Genomic DNA, 15,965 nt, shown 5'->3' on the forward strand with positions numbered 1-15,965 from the left:
CAGGAAGCTGCAACAGAGCTCAATACAAGTGAATGGGGCTGGCGATGTTGCAGTTCCCTGTACAGTGGGTAGACGGAAGTGCCACAATGCAGGGAAAAACATATTTTAATATTGAGAAACCCCCTTTAAAGGGCCACTTTGGTGAAAACACATTTTCCATCCCTGTACCCTTCAGCTGACTGTAACACTCTAGACACCTCCTTTGCATATTGCACTCATGTCCATGCAGTGCAAAGTCCTGTCTGATGCTTATCATATGCCATCTTGCTTTGGAGATTTATCTCTGCTGTCTCTTTTATGATGCTGTGCTATTAATTCCATAATGTATCAGAACTTTATTACATGACCAACTAGAGCCTGTATAATCACTGCCTGCTGGGAGGACACTGTAATTATCATTACCCTGTATTTTCACATAAATAATAGTGTCATTACCATCTGTATTTTATTTTCACTTAAATAAGTTACAGACCATAAATATACCATCAGGAGGCTGAACGATCATCTCCTTCATTATAACTGTGTGACATGAGCCTCTAATCATCATCAGTAACTGTGATAGGAGTTTTCTGTGTCCCCCTCTTGTGAGCTAAAGTAGTGTCCATCACATCTAAATTATCCTAACTGAAAAACTCACTAATTTGAGGACACATAAACCCAAGTAAATCTCAGCTAGTCAGAAATTAGATCACATGAAGTACCGGAGGAGAAGGACTCCAGGAGTTTCAGATAGAAAGGAGTAACTAAACAAGGCAATACTAGCCGACTTATACTCTTCAATATTGAAGTTGCAACACCAAGAAGGAAAAGTCATAGAATTAGGAAATCACATAGACTGGATCTTACAAATGCAAATGAGATGCACGAACAATATGCGGCCTGGCGTTGTCATGTTGAAAAATGGTTCCAGGAACACTTTGGAGAAATGACCATACCACTGGTTTCATGACTAAATCAGCATAACTCTGAACTGTTAGTGTACTTGGAATGAAGACTAGGGGGGTCCGGCTACCATACATTATACCACCCCACACCATTTTCACAGGAGTAGAACCCGTGTGATGTTCCCTCATTAGGGCCTCTTCATGGCAATGCCCACATAGTCTCTAGACAAATTTCTGACTATGTCACATCTGAGACAAAAGTGGACTCCTTGCTGAAGAAGACAGACTTCCATTTTAGTCTTCATTGCTGTCTTCTTTTGCCCCATGATAGCCTTTGAAACAGTAGTGTGAGGTCAATGGCACACCTGTAGGTGGATATGTGGCTTGTGTAGACACTGTTTGCTTGGAATGTAATGCCAAATTTCACTCACAGTAAAGAATGGATCACTATGTGTCATTATTCTAATATGACAATCCGTCTGTACAGAAGTTAACTTCTGTGCACCTCTTGCTGTCATTCAAGTTTGTAGTTCTCCCAACACACAAGTGGTATATACAACTTTGAACACTGCTGATATCTCGGCCTATGCACATAGGGATCTGCCTGAGTGATAAACTAAGGTCTCTCAGATCAAGGATTATGTCTCTTTCAGTTCGCCACAAGTGGCAATAACTGGCATGTTGAACAGGAAGCATTACGCACCCACACTTCAAGCCTTTATCAAATTGTTGAGGTTTTACATGGTTGATAAAATTTGCTTTCAATCTGGCTTTTATACCCTTGAAGCCCCTCCCAGAGATTGGTGCTTGAAAACTTAGCGACACCTTCTGCTTCCTTGATTTTTATAACCTTAAGGCCTCATGTCCACGGGGAAAATCAGATCCGCTGCAGATTCTACATGGAGAATCTGCAGCGGGTCCCTCCTGCCCCGCGGACATGAGCGCCGAAAATAAGAATTTAAAAGTATTTACCATCCGGCGCGGGCGGAGAAGATCAGCTGTTCCTCACGGCCGGATCTTCATTTTCGGCCGGCGGATGAATTCCTGACGCCGGCGGCACGTCGCCGACGTGCCGCGCGCATGCGCCGGGCACATCCGCCGAGCCGAAGCAAGGAAGATGCGGCCGTGAGGAACAGCTGACCTTCCCCGCCCGCGCCGGATGGTAAATACTTTAAATTCCTATTTTAGGTCTCCCGCGGATCCGGACGGCTTCCATAGGCTTCAATAGAAGCCCGCGGGAGCCGTCCCCGCGGGAGACCCGCACGAAAATGGAGCATGGTCCGGATTTTTCCATGCTCCATTTTTTTTTAAATCCCTTTTATTGACGATCCGCGGGTATTTATCTACCCGCGGGTGGTCAATGCATCCCTATGGGGTGCGGATCCGCGCGCGGGAGATCCGCTGCGGATCTTAAATCATATTTTGCCCGTGGACATGAGCCCTTAGGGGTTCACCAGCCAATTTTCGGAGGATGAGATCGTAGGGAACCGTGCAGGTGTCATGGCAGTCAGTGGCCTTCTGAAAGGCCCCAGGGCTGTCATGGCAGAATGCCTATCAAGCCATGCCCGTTGGGTGGCTTGAAAGAATTCTTGCCCAATCGCAGTATGATGTAATGCTGCAGGGGGAAAAAATAAGATTAATAAAATCTTACTAATTATTTAAAAAAAATAATAAAGATTTAAACCCCTTTTGCCATATTTATAACAAAAGAGTCTAAATAAGAAAACAAAAATCTGTATTTGGTATCACTCCGTCCATAAAAGTCAGATCTATCAAAGTAACGTATTATTTATCCTGTACAGTAAACGTTCTCCAAAAAAATAAAAATAAAGAACGTGAGAATTGTGCTTTTATGGTCATCCTGTCTCCAGGAAAAAAAATATAACAAAAAGTGATCAAAAAGACATATGTATTCAAAAATGCTACCACCGGAAAACAACAGGATGTACCGCACAAAATAAGCCCTTGCACAACTAGGTCGACGGAAAAATAAAAAAGTTATTTCGGTCTGAAGATGGCGACAGAAAATAATTTTTAAAAATTTAATATCTTTGAAAAAAAATACAAGTACGGTAGTACAGCAAAAAAAAAAAAAAAATATATGTTTGGTATTGTAGTAATTGTACTGACCCAAAGAATAAAGTTATAATGTCGTTTTTGTTGCAGTTTTATACGCGGTAGAAGCAAGACGCACCGAAAGATGGCGGAATTTAGGTTGTTTTCTATTTCACTCCAGTTAGAATTTTTTTCAGTACATTAAGTAGTACCATTAAAAAATACAACTCATCCTGCAAAAAACAAGCTCTCAGGCAATGGGTAAATAAAAAAGTTATGATTTTTTTAAAAGGTGGAAGAAAAAAACGAAAGTGGGGAAGAGAAAATGTCCTTAAGTAATTTTTGCAGGCAGCACCACTATAGTATCTTTACTTGCACTAGTTTTTATCGACCGTTTTCTGATGTCAAAGCATTTTGCTAAGGGTTTTTGTGATCATTTTGCTTTCCTACAGATATATCATCTGAAAAAGCTTACTGATGTAATCTGCGGATTGGGTGGCTCAAATGATACACAGTCATACTGCTATGTACCGTGTCACTATCTCACAGTCCTGCAGAGGGGCACTGATGTCGTAGCTACAGGAATTAAACTCATCCAAACAGCTCAAAGCCTGAGTGTGGTGACAATAACATCCCTACTAGATGGAGTATATCTGGCCATTAAGAATGAACTTCACCAAATGATGAGTTCTGTGTAAGTTAATGTACCAATAAAATGCTGGATATGTTGTCGGTATAAGGCTGTGATCTATACATTGCACTACCATTAATAATACTAAATTGTTTACAGACCTCATTATATAGGCCTAGTCTAAAGGTAAAGACCACACCACACAATTCCAGGCACCTAAAATGCAGTTGAGACGCTGCCAAAAATTGTGCCTAACACTATGCCGATGCATTAATGGTTTTGTGGGTAAAGCTGTTTGCTTGAAAAATTGTACAGCCATTAACAATCAATTTACAAGCCGTGCTGCAATTTTTCTCTACATTTCAGCTACATCCCAGGCAGCTCACCTTACCCTCTGAACAATGGATTTCAAGTTCACCTTAAAATCAATATTCAAACAAAAAGTACCCGATGCCTGCGTTTACATGTAACGATTATCACTCAAATTGGGTCGTTTGAACGAATTCTGAGTGATAATCGTTGTGTGTAAATGGGCCGGGGGCTGCATTCCCACGAACGTATATCGGCTCGGTTTTCACGCCGAGCCGATATACGTTGTCCTCGTGTGCAGGACGGGGGGACCTGGAAGAGCCAGGAGCAGGAACTGAGCTCCCGCCCCCTCTCTGCCTCCTCTCCGCCCCTCTGCACTATTTGCAATGAAAGGAGGTGGGGCGGCGGCAGGGCTAAGTTCCGAGAATTAGCCCCGCCCCTGCCCCGCCTCTCCCCATTGCAAATAGTGCAGAGGGGCGGAGAGGAGGCAGAGAGGGGGCAGGAGCTCAGTTCCTGCTCCTGGCTCTTCCTTTCTCCTTCCCCCCCTGCACACGAGGACAACGTATATCGGCTCGGCGTGAAAACCGAGCCGATATACGTTTGTGGGAATGCACCCTTAAGTCTCCGAATCTTTAATGTTGTATTAGATAAATGAATGCCAGTGTTCACAGTGATTCATTAAATACCATATTGTAATAGACCCTCAGTTTTGTTTTTTTTAAGAGATCTCTCCTATTAAACTGTAAACACAGATTTGTGAAATACATGCACTTCTTCACTATAAGGTTGCCACTAGGGGGAGCAAACTGAAGACAGAATTATACAGACTCATTGACCTTGCTTACATTTGTCTTTAGTTTGTTACCCTAATGTTAGCTTTATGCTGCAAAAATCTATGTTTTTAAGGAATCTGTTTGCGATTAAAGTAATTCTATTATCTGAAATCTTCTGTATATAGAACAGAGGTTCACTTAATTAGATATGAAATCTCAATCCATTTTCCCGCATTGCCTGTCCTCCTGAATGCAGACATGTATACAGAGCACAAGTCATACTTTCCAATGCTGTAGATTATACAGAAAGTTTTCTACAAAACCCAATAGGCATGTGGTCACACGAAAAGTCACATGACCACTGTATTGTGCTCTGTGCGAAGCTTTCTAAATAATGTATGGACTTGGCTCTTATGGGCTGCAGGGAAGGAAGATAAAAGGGGGCGATTGAGCCTGAATTTTTAGTAGCTCTATATTGACAGGTGGTCTTATTTTCTATAAACAAAACATTTGTAATAACAATAAAAGTAGTAATTTTAACCCAGAACATCTTCAACTAATTAGCACATAAGTAGAAACAATCTTTATCAAACATAATTGAGAACCCTGTTACAACATAGTATTTTATGAATCAGTGTGAACTTGAACATTAATAAAAAAAATTGCTATGATGGCGACACTCTGCACATGTGCACATTTGTTTGTACTAGCATATAACTTTGTTTAAGGCTCGGGTCTCACAGGGCGGAATCCCACGGGAAATCTCGCAGATTGGCCGCAGCGAAAAAACACGAGATTTCCGCCAGGAAAGCGCAGCTTCAAAACCCGCGGCACTTGGTCGCGGGTTTTGTAACGGCTTGGCAGCATGCTTTTCCATTGCGTCCGGCGCTCCCATAGAGGAGAGCGTGGCCACAATGGAAAAAAAAATTGACATGCTGTGGCCGGGGAATCTGCGCCGCAGTACTGGCTTCTGCCGGCTTTGCCATTACAGATTGGCTGTCCCATGTGGACGAGATTTTTGACAAATCTCGTCCACGTGGTTAGCTAATCCTGAGATTAGCAGCCGTAGGCGGATTCGCCACAGCAAAACTCCGGACGGGATTTCAAATCCACCCTTTGTGAATCCAGCCTAATATAGCTAAATTGATTACATGAGGGTAGAATAAAGGGTTTGTTTTTAGTTTTTGAAGAAACAGCGCTACTCATGTCTATGGACTGTGGCTGGTATAGCAGCTCATCGCCCTTCTAGTGAATGTGGCTCGGGCCATGGTCAGAAGTGGTGCTGTTTTTTAAATGAAAGACCAATTACAAATTTCATTATTGCAATGTGGTACCCAGTCCCATCAGGAAATTACTTTGAGGGCATAGGACGACAGCTGGAGGTTCAGATGTGCTAGGTGACACAGGGTCAGTTTTGTAACCTTTAGGAGCTCTTTTTAGGGCTGTACCCTTGAATTGCATTAGGGCATTTTAGGCTTAAATGGAACCTGTCACCACTGAACAGCACCATAAACTAAGTTATGGTGCCGTTCAGGGAGGTAACAGGGAACCTCGCGATGTATTTTTCATACTCCCTCGCTCCCCCGTTTCTATGTTGTCCATAAGAAGACTCAAAATCCGACTTTTGGAGAATGCGCGCACAGCAGTCTGACGAGAGTCAGATTTTCAGACCACATGTGGGCTTCATTAGCGGACAGTGTGGGAATAAGGGAGCTGGGTCAGTATGAAAAATACTGGGAGATAGAATAGCTGCTCTGCACCACAGTAACATTTCCTACTTCCTGTAATACTATGTACTCGCAACAAGCATTCTGAACACAGTAATTTTTGCAAGTGTGTGATGAATAAGTAAAGACCTCCAGAGAACGATTTTGTGTGTTTAGTGTGGATTTTGTAAACACTCTAAATTTTTAGGCTTTGGATAAAAAAAGTTACACTTCTGAAAGGGCTTCATGTAACAACTCTGTATTTCTGATTTACAACAGAGCCCTCGGTTTTCTTACAGTAGTGGACATTTCTGTGATTAATTTAACAATTATCTCCTGCATTTCTTTCAGTCTTCCAGTAAGTGACTTATCAAACATCACCTCATTTCTAAGCAACTTTGCCAACATAACTAATGAATCAAGTGCAGATACTCAAGGTTTGTTACAAATTAAAATAATAATTTTCTTCCAGGGTCAGACTGTGATTGATCTGGCATTAGAGGCATTAAAGGTCATATTACTTTAGTCGCTACAGCCATCACACACTTGCTTTTGGTTGATAAATTGCATTTAAAGAATGCTTATCACTTGCATTTTTCCCATTTTTTTTAGAGGAAGCCCTTAATTATTAAAGGAATCTGTCATCACCTTTATGTTCTCTTTTCAGAGGGCAGCATAAGGTAGTGGCAAGAATGCTGGTTGCAGCAATATATCTGCTATATGTATCTATAAAACAGTTTTTCAGAAACTTACATTTTATCAATAGCAGCATACACATAAAGGACTACAAGAAGTAGTCCTCAATATTCATGAGCTGCAGATTATGCCAGCTCACTCCTCCCTGCAGCCACTGATTGACAGCTGTCTCTCTAATGTCTCTCAGTAAGGACTCTTGTACACTTGCATTTTTCTTGCACGTTTTTTAACGCGATATCGCTGTGTTTTTTTCACGCAAATGTCAATGGGACTTTATAATGTTGAAAACTCATCGCACAAACATCAGAAGTTTGTGCTTTGTGATTTTTGTGTGATGCGTTTTTAACATTAGAAAGTCCCATTGACATCTGCATTAAAAAAACGCAGCGATATCATGTGAAAAAGAGTTAAACAATTACTCTTCAGAGCAAGGCCATAATAAGAAAAAGGCCCTTTTACACGCACTGATGATTGGGCACAAAGCCTTGGTTGCCTCATCATCCGCTTGAGTGAATATACCTATCAAACACTTATTTTTGGTTGATTAGTGCAGGCATAAAAATGGTCGCTCATTGGCAGCATGTCTCCTGTGTAAACAGGGGATGTGCTGTTGACTAATATAGTTTGCATGGATATGAACAATCACATTAAAGGGGTTTTGTCATAAAAAAAAAAAAATCTAAACTTACCTATTCCTTCCCTGTCTGTCTCCTTATCACATCTTCTCCTGGTTGAGCTTCTCCAGTGCCCCAGGTCAGCTCACTGTAGGCTGAGACCAGCTTGTTATGAGGGCTGCTTATCACAAATTCCTTCCGGCTGGGTCAGTAAAGGTCACATCCCTGTGCTGTAGCTTCACTGTCTAGGAAGGAATTGCAATCTATTTCAGAGACCACTCGCATGAGCAATCTCTGAAGAAGATAGGCAGTCCTCCTGCTGGCCTGTGAGCTGTGACGTAACGTACATTGGAAGACTGCCAACCAAATGTACCTAACCTCACAGGAAGGAGAAGAATCAGGCAGCTGGAGGTGAAGTACCCCCCCCCCCCCCCCCCCGGACTGCAGGAGACAGGAGAAGATAAGGGAGGTGAAGATCTGGTAAGTAGACTGATGGGGGAGGAATAGATAAGTATAGCATTTTTCTTTTTTAGTGACAGAACCCCTTTAACCAATTAAATTTACCTCCATACTAGCAGACCTCTGTCGTATGCAAGCAGCAGTAACAAGTGTTGATCAACCAGTTGTTTTGTTAATCGGCACTAATAAACATGCTAAATATCTGCCTGTGTGAAAGGCCCTTAAAACGTGTTTTGTAAGCATTTCTGAGGAGCTCTTATCTAGGCATATGATACTTACTGTACGAAGTATTTAAGTAATAAGAAATGTATTAACACTAACTTTTCTTTAATCATAGTAACTTTAAGAAGCATATTCCACAACAGTAGCCACGTCCAGGAGCAATTACGACAAGTAGTAAATCTAAGTCAAGCAAGTATCACTGCACTGATGAGTGTGCAGATCCAAAGTAATACTGATGTGAGTTCTGTAACTTATATGAACATAGAATGACCCAACAAACAATTCAATCTTGTAGCCAGCATAAAAGACCAGATCATTAGACATATGGGGTCAACTGTTGACTGGAAAACAGATGAGGGATTACCAGTGCATATAACTGGTCATCATGGTATCTTAAAGGGACACATGTCACGTTCCCACAGTACCATAAACTACATTATGGTGCTGTTAGAAGACGTGACAGGGAGCCTGGTAATGAATTTCTTTCATATTCACCCACTCCCTTGATCCAGCGCTGTCACCCAGTGAAGTAGGCTTGCAGCACGCAAACCTGACTCTTTTCCTAGTCTTGTGCACGCCCTCTCCTAGATTTTTATATGGGAGAGCGCATGCACGGAACTGGTGGCTAAAAGGCTACTGTAAATTCCATTGTGCATAAATTCTAATATATTTATTAATGACCTGGTAGAAGGATTGCACAGTAAAATATCAATATTTGCAGTTGACATAAAACTATGTAAAGAAATTAACACAGGACAGAAGGTGGTTGCAAGAGGATCTGGATAAGTTGGGGGTTTGGGCAGAAAAGTGGGAAATGAGATTCAACACTGATAAATGTAAGGTTATGTACATGGGCAGAGGAAATACATACGGCTGAGGGACGACCTAATAACTGTGTATAAATATCAGGGGACAATACAGAGATCTCTCCCATGATCTATTTATACCCAGGACTGTAACAGTAACAAAGTGGCATCTTCTATGCCTAGAGTAAAGAAAATTTCTACACCAAAAAAGATGGGGGTTCTTTACTGTAAGAGCAGTGAGACTATGGAACTCTCTCCCTGAGGATGTGGTGATGGCAAATTCAATAAAAGTGTACAAGAGGGGCCTGGGCGGTTTTCTTGAGTGATACAATATTATTTATTATAATCATTAATAACTTTGAAAGGGTCAGTGATCCGGGGTTTATTCCAATTGCCAGATTGGCGTCAGGAAGGAATTTTTTTTCCCCTTAAATGGGGAAAATTGTCTTCCACCTCATTGGTGTTCTTTTGCCTTCCTCTGGATAAACATTAGGACGTAATTGGCTGAACTGAATGGACATGTGTCCTTTTTTCGGTCTTACATACTATGTTACTGTGAGTGAAGGCCCATTTAGACACAACAATTATCACTCAAAAAATGTCTTTTGAGCGATAATCATTGCGTCATTTACAGCGCAAGATGATCGCTCGAACGTTAAGCAATCACCTTGTGCGAGCGCCCGGCTGTCATACAGCCGAACGCTCCCAGCGGAGGATGCAGAAGACAAGCGGGTTGTTGGCAGTAGTTATGAAATATTTGGTGGTATGATTTAAATGCTTTATGGTGGTTTAATCTGTGCACTGTATAGTGCTATTATTTGCATGTATACAGCACTGTATAGAGGTTTTGAAATTACTATTGTTGTGATTGTGCTACTTTTTATACTCCTATAATATCTTGTAGCTGCTTAATGTCATCATTTGCCTAGAACTTGTTCTTAAGAAGTCCATTGCCTTAAAAATGGTTCCCAAAAAACAAAATTTTGCCCTATGGCCTGAAAACCTTCATCCGGCCCTAATTAACCCCCGTACATGTATACTTTTTGTTGGGAGATTTGAATGGAGTGGGCCCGGGACCCAAGCCTGCTCTATACACAGTGGGTGTTGGCTGTTCTTGAACCTCTGCCTTCCAAATGGTTCACTGCATTGAGATTACTGGATGCCAGTCAAGTGTCATGGCAGCCTGTGGCCCTGTGAAGGCCTCTTGGGCTGCCATGTATTTCTGCCTAGTAGGATATGCCTGTGGCACATCTTAATAGAATGACTGCAGAGATCAGATGGTTGCAAGGTCTAGTCTTCTGTCAAAACTAAAAAAGACGATTGAAGAATAAAGTTTTTTACATTAGTACAAAAAATATTTAAAATTAAAAGAAAACCTCTTTCCCATTGTTTACATAAAAAATAAACATATGGGGTAGTAATTAGAGATGAGTGAACGTACTCGGTAAGGGCGATTTCGCAATCGAGCACCGCGATTTTCGAGTACTTCACTACTCGGGTGAAAAGTACTCGGGTGCGCTCGCTGTGGGTGAGCGGGGGGTTGCAGCGGGGAGTGGGAGAGAGAGAGGGCTCCCCCCTGTTCCCCGCTGCTACCCCCCACTCCCCTCTGCTACCCCCCGCCCCACAGCGCACCCGAGTACTTTTCACCCGAGTAGTGAAGTACTCGAAAATCGCGGTGCTCGATTGCGAAATCGGCCTTACCGAGTATGTTCACTCATCTCTAGTAGTAATGCATCCATAAAAGTCTGATCTATTAAAATAATGCATTATTTATCACGCATAGTGAACACTCAGAAAAAAAATACACGTCGTCAAAATTTCACTTTTTTGGGTTACCATTTCTCCAAGAAAGCATGTTATCAAAAGCAATCAAAACCGTGTATGTCACCTGAAAAAGTATCAATGTAAACTACATGCTGTTCTGCAAAAACAAGCCTCCACACAACCACAGCGATGGAACAATAAAAAAGTAATGGCGGTCTTAAGATGGCAATAGAAAGCAATTTATTTTTTAAAGTTACAACAAGTAAAAAAATAGATTTATTAATGTATTATCGCCATAATTGTACTGACCCACAGAATAAAGTTACTAGGCCATTTTTGCCACAAGGTGTCACCGTAACAATAACACCCCCAAAAAATGGTGACGTTTTTTTTTTTTCATTTCATCTTACTTAGAAGTTTTAATAGCTTTTCAGTAAATTCTATATTACATTAAATGGTACCATTAGAAAGCACAACTTGTTCCGCAAAAATTAGCCCTCAAATGGCTATGTGATGAAAAAATAAACGTTTTTTTTTTTTAAAGTAAAGCGGAAAAACAAAAATTTAAAAAACAAATCTAGCCACATCAAAGGGTTAAAGGGGTTGACCATGGTTGGAAAAGCATGGCTGCTTTCTTCCAAAGACAGCACCATGCTTGTCTGTGCATTGTATCTGATACTACAGTGCAGCTCCTATTCACTTCAATGGAGCTGAGCTGTAATACCACACACAACCGTATAGACAAGAGGGGAAGATGTTTTTCTAACTCCTTTAAAATGCCAACTCAAGTGCCTTAATATGGGGAACTCATGACTTTTGGGTCCTGATTGTGTCATTCATGTTCACCAGAGAAGGACCCACATGTTAGGCATGATTAATTGTCTTTAAATGTCCATTAAAAGAAAATGTTACCATACAGGCTGTTTTTATTGTGCTGCTTATTTATTTGTGTGATTGTAGTTCTTAGACATTAAACTTTATAATCCTCTACGTTTAGATTAGCAAATGGTTTGTTGCTCTTTATCACTGTAGTACAAACCATTCTCTGGTGGCTGAACCACTGCAAGTATTTTGCAACTTGTCTTCAGACAAAGGATACCAAATGGCTATAATATTTCTGCAGAATGTGGATATTTTTCAACTATCCTATAGGGTAAGTGGCATACAGTAAGAATAAAGATATATGTCTATATAGTCTTTACCAAGACTAGTCCTTACAGAGAAGTGGTGTGCTGTCTTTCAGGTATTGTTTCCATCAGCATGGCAAATAATGATTGAGATTATCATGAATGCACTGAATGGTCTGATCAAGAGAATGGATGAGATCTTTAAAGACATGCCTTCTCAAGAGGGGCTAAACAATCTGCTGGACATCATGAGGAAACTTATGGGTGAAACAACCACATCAACCAGGCGGAAAAGAAATGTGGTATGTTTTACATACAGTAAATAGCTTTAGTGGTATGTCAGTCCGATATCACCAAAGTCATTTAGGAGGTTTTGGCTGCAGGATTGGCCACCCATCGTGAAATGGTGGGTTCTAGTTCTGATCCAGTTCCTGCTGGTACTCATGCATAATCATTTGATGAAGAGGCCTAGTAGCCTTGAAAGCTTGCATGTATAATTTTTCTGGTTAGCCAATAAAGGTATTACCTCCATAATACGTTTGTCTTTTTTAAACAAGAACATTTAACATCATAGTTATTTCCCTTTATAATATATAAGTTATAGAAACTCACTCCATGGTGTTTCTATGAAGGCTTGCTTGTTCTCAGTCCATGTCCAAGCTCCATACCGTCACCAAACGGACCCCATTAACTATAAAGGGGTCTGTTTGGTTTCCATCTGGCTACCCAGCATTTTCCAGCACTATTTGTCCTATGTTATAACAGAATTCAGTGACAGAGGCTCTGAATGGAACCTCGAACATTGATATGAACAAGCCCATATGCACCTTTTACACGGACTGAGAATCTTACAAACTCATTTGCCCGAGCGGACGAGCTAGTGACGTCATCACAAGCTTCTTCGTGCTTGGGCTGCGTGTTTAGACTGCACAATTCTTATGCACTAATCCTTCAATATTTCACATTCCTATGTGAAGGACTGAATGATCAGTGCTTAAACTGCATGATAAATGCACAAGCCGGCACTGATTTTTATACCGGTTGAAACAGAATGACGAACAAGAAGCGCACGATTCAGTCATCGGCTGCATTTAAACTGAATGATTATCGTTCACTTTTGCTCATTTAACCCCTTGAGTGGCACGCCCGGAAATTTTCTGGGCCGCACTCCACTGCTCATAGCGACATAGCCCGAAAGATTTACGGGCTATGTATCACTATGGGAGCTGCAGAGCACAATGCCACAAGCTGTGACAGTGTGCTCTGCCTGCACTGCCCCACAAAGAACAAAGCAAGGGCTTTGAAAAACCAGCAGAAGATATCGCTGATATGCCGGCAATCTCCTGCTTTGTTTACAGGTTGCCATAGAGACCATCGGCTTGTCAGAAGCAAGCCGATGGTCTCTGTGGTAGGGAGAGCTTGGTGCTTGGCTGTGAGAGGAGAGCTAGGTACCTGCTCTTACAGCAGAGATCAGAGAAAACCTCCGATCTCTGCTGTGTTAACCCTTTACATGCAGCAGTCTATGTGACGGCAGCATGTAAAGGGCTGTCACTGCAGCATGTAAAGGGCTGTCACCATCGGACCTCCGGAATGTGATCAGGGGGTCCTGATGGGTCCCTGTGGAAGTCCCCTAAAGGGACAAAAAAAAAATTAAATAAAAATTAAAAAAAAATATTTTTTTTTAATAAAAACACTTGTCTCCCTTTACTTTGTAAAAAATCAAAAATACAATCACATATGTGGTATCCATGTGTCGTAATGACCCAGAGAAGGAAGTTAATACATTATTTAACCCCTTAATGACATGGCCCCTTTTTTCTTTTTTCCCCATTTCTTTTTTTCCTCCCCCCTGTTTAAAAAAATCACAACTTGTCCCGCAAAAAACAAGCCCTTATATGGCTGTGTCAATGGAAAAATGAAAAAGTTATGGCTCTTGAGACGCAACTGCAAAATTAGTTGAAATTCAATGATTAGACCATTTCAAAAAACCTGCACTGGTGGGCACGACAGGGTGGTAGGAAACCCGCCACTCAAGGGGTTAAATGATTTTCTGAACAATAATTCTTCACTTTAAATGCAGCATTAGCCAGCAAGTAAACAGTCAGTCCTGGGAGTGGGTATGTTAGAAGCAGATAAGATGGGCACGTGTAAGGATCTGGAAAGGGCCACATTGTGATGGCTAGATAACTGGGTCACAATATCTCCAAAACGGCAAGTCTTGTAGGGTGCTCCCAATATGCAGTGGTTAGTACCTAACTGAATGGTCCAAGAAAGGACAACCGGTGAACCTGGGACACAGTTATGGGAGTCCAAGGCTCATTGTTAAACTTGGGTAGTAAAGCCTTGTAATAGCTTTTCAGTCTCTACAGAATTTTTCATCTTTGCAACCAGCTTTTTATATTGCTCCAATTTATCTATTATAAAAAAATTGACAACTTTGCAATTAGTCTTGATTAAAATAAATCCTACTGTTTGATGTCTTTAGCTCTTATGCAGACCTATGGCTACAATACAGACTACAACAAACTCCTCTCCATCTAATTGCTACGTCTTTCTAACAGTCATTAGAAAATTAGCAATAAGGACAGACAGAAGGTTGTAGGACTGCACTAGCTATGTTTTGTTGTGGTAACTGCATGGGTTGTATGTTAAATCTATCACACTTTACAGAAGAGACAAAACACATTCCCATTTTGCCTCCATCACCTGATTCGTCCTATAGAGAGGGAACTTGGCAGTTTCTCATTGGTCTGCTGACATATGACATATATTGCAGTTGATTGGCCAATCAGTACAATAAACCAAAATTATTTTTTTTAACATTCCATCTATTGCAGTTACCACAACGATTTGTATATGGAGACCCATGGTTCTGCATAGACACAAAGCGTTTTAAGATTTTTAACAAGGGCTGCTTGTAAAGTTGCTACTTTCTTTTTAGATGCCAAGTTGTATACATTCATATAATGAATACTGTCATATGCTTGCCTATTTTCAGGATCCTGCAATATTTCCAAGCACCCAAGCTAACACTGTCTCATTTACTGATATCTCAAGACTTCTGTGTAATGGAAACTTCAGGGGTCTCAGCCAGGCCCTCTACATACTTTCGACTCAAACACAATCATCTACAAGCAGAAACAGTGAGAGAGCTGAGACACTTGGCCAGTTATATGGCATACCAACTGACAGTAAGTCTTGTTTCTGGAGACTACAGTAGGCACTACATGTGCTCATCAGTTTCTGTTCCCTACAGCTAATTAATGGTAATTGTCTATTTTTCAGACCCTTTTTGCTTAAACATGTTCACAAATCTTGTTCAGACACCTAGTGGAGCCAATTACTGGATGCTACTGAAGCCAATGTTATATGGACAAATTCTTTACACCCCACACACTGCTGAAACTGAAAAGATAATGAATAAGGTATGAAACCACTCCACCCTACTGCTGTATTTACCACTCAGACAAGGTCGTTATAAAAAGTACAGTGACGATTCAAAAGAGACAGCGCTCTCCCTCATCTCCTCTTCCCGCTGTCAGTGCTCCCCGGCTTCTAGTTCCCAGCGGCCTGCAGCGGCCTCACCTGACCAGTGGCGCCACACCTGACCAGGCCGCTGGGAACTGGAAGCAAGGGGAGCGCTGACTACAGTCAGCCTTCAGAGGAGGCGAGGGGGAGCGCCACATAATATGAAATCAGCTGCGGGTACATAGTTGATTTCCAGTCAAAATTATTTTCAGAACTTGACATTATATAAAAGTATAACTTATTTTACTAATGACCAAAACACTCCCATTGTGACAGTTACTGCTAAAGATTGGATATTTAGTATGACTATGGCTGGATTCCTACGAATGTATTTGCGCACAAAACGCAGAAAATAGAACCCATTGATTTTAATGGGTTCGTTCACATGCAC

The 15,965-nt window shown here is 41.3% G+C and overlaps 1 protein-coding gene and 1 long non-coding RNA gene across 2 annotated transcripts in view; both read left to right on the top strand.

Moving 5' to 3' along the window:
• Positions 1-3,403: 3,403 nt before the first annotated feature.
• On the top strand, positions 3,404-8,566 carry LOC136576376 (uncharacterized). The gene is made up of 3 exons (XR_010786354.1): positions 3,404-3,633; positions 6,710-6,795; positions 8,465-8,566. It is a non-coding gene; the product is annotated as an uncharacterized lncRNA (long non-coding RNA).
• A 3,382-nt stretch (positions 8,567-11,948) lies between these two features.
• Positions 11,949-15,965, top strand: part of ABCA12 (ATP binding cassette subfamily A member 12) — a 111,961-nt gene continuing 107,944 nt past the window's right edge. The window contains exons 1-4 of the mRNA XM_066575618.1: positions 11,949-12,072; positions 12,163-12,348; positions 15,045-15,237; positions 15,332-15,471. Coding sequence (XP_066431715.1) covers positions 12,022-12,072; positions 12,163-12,348; positions 15,045-15,237; positions 15,332-15,471 — 570 coding nt within the window. The 5' untranslated portion in view covers positions 11,949-12,021. The remainder of the gene's footprint in view (positions 12,073-12,162; positions 12,349-15,044; positions 15,238-15,331; positions 15,472-15,965) is intronic.

This window comes from Eleutherodactylus coqui, chromosome 8, assembly GCF_035609145.1.
Source record: "Eleutherodactylus coqui strain aEleCoq1 chromosome 8, aEleCoq1.hap1, whole genome shotgun sequence".
Lineage (NCBI taxonomy): Eukaryota > Metazoa > Chordata > Amphibia > Anura > Eleutherodactylidae > Eleutherodactylus > Eleutherodactylus coqui.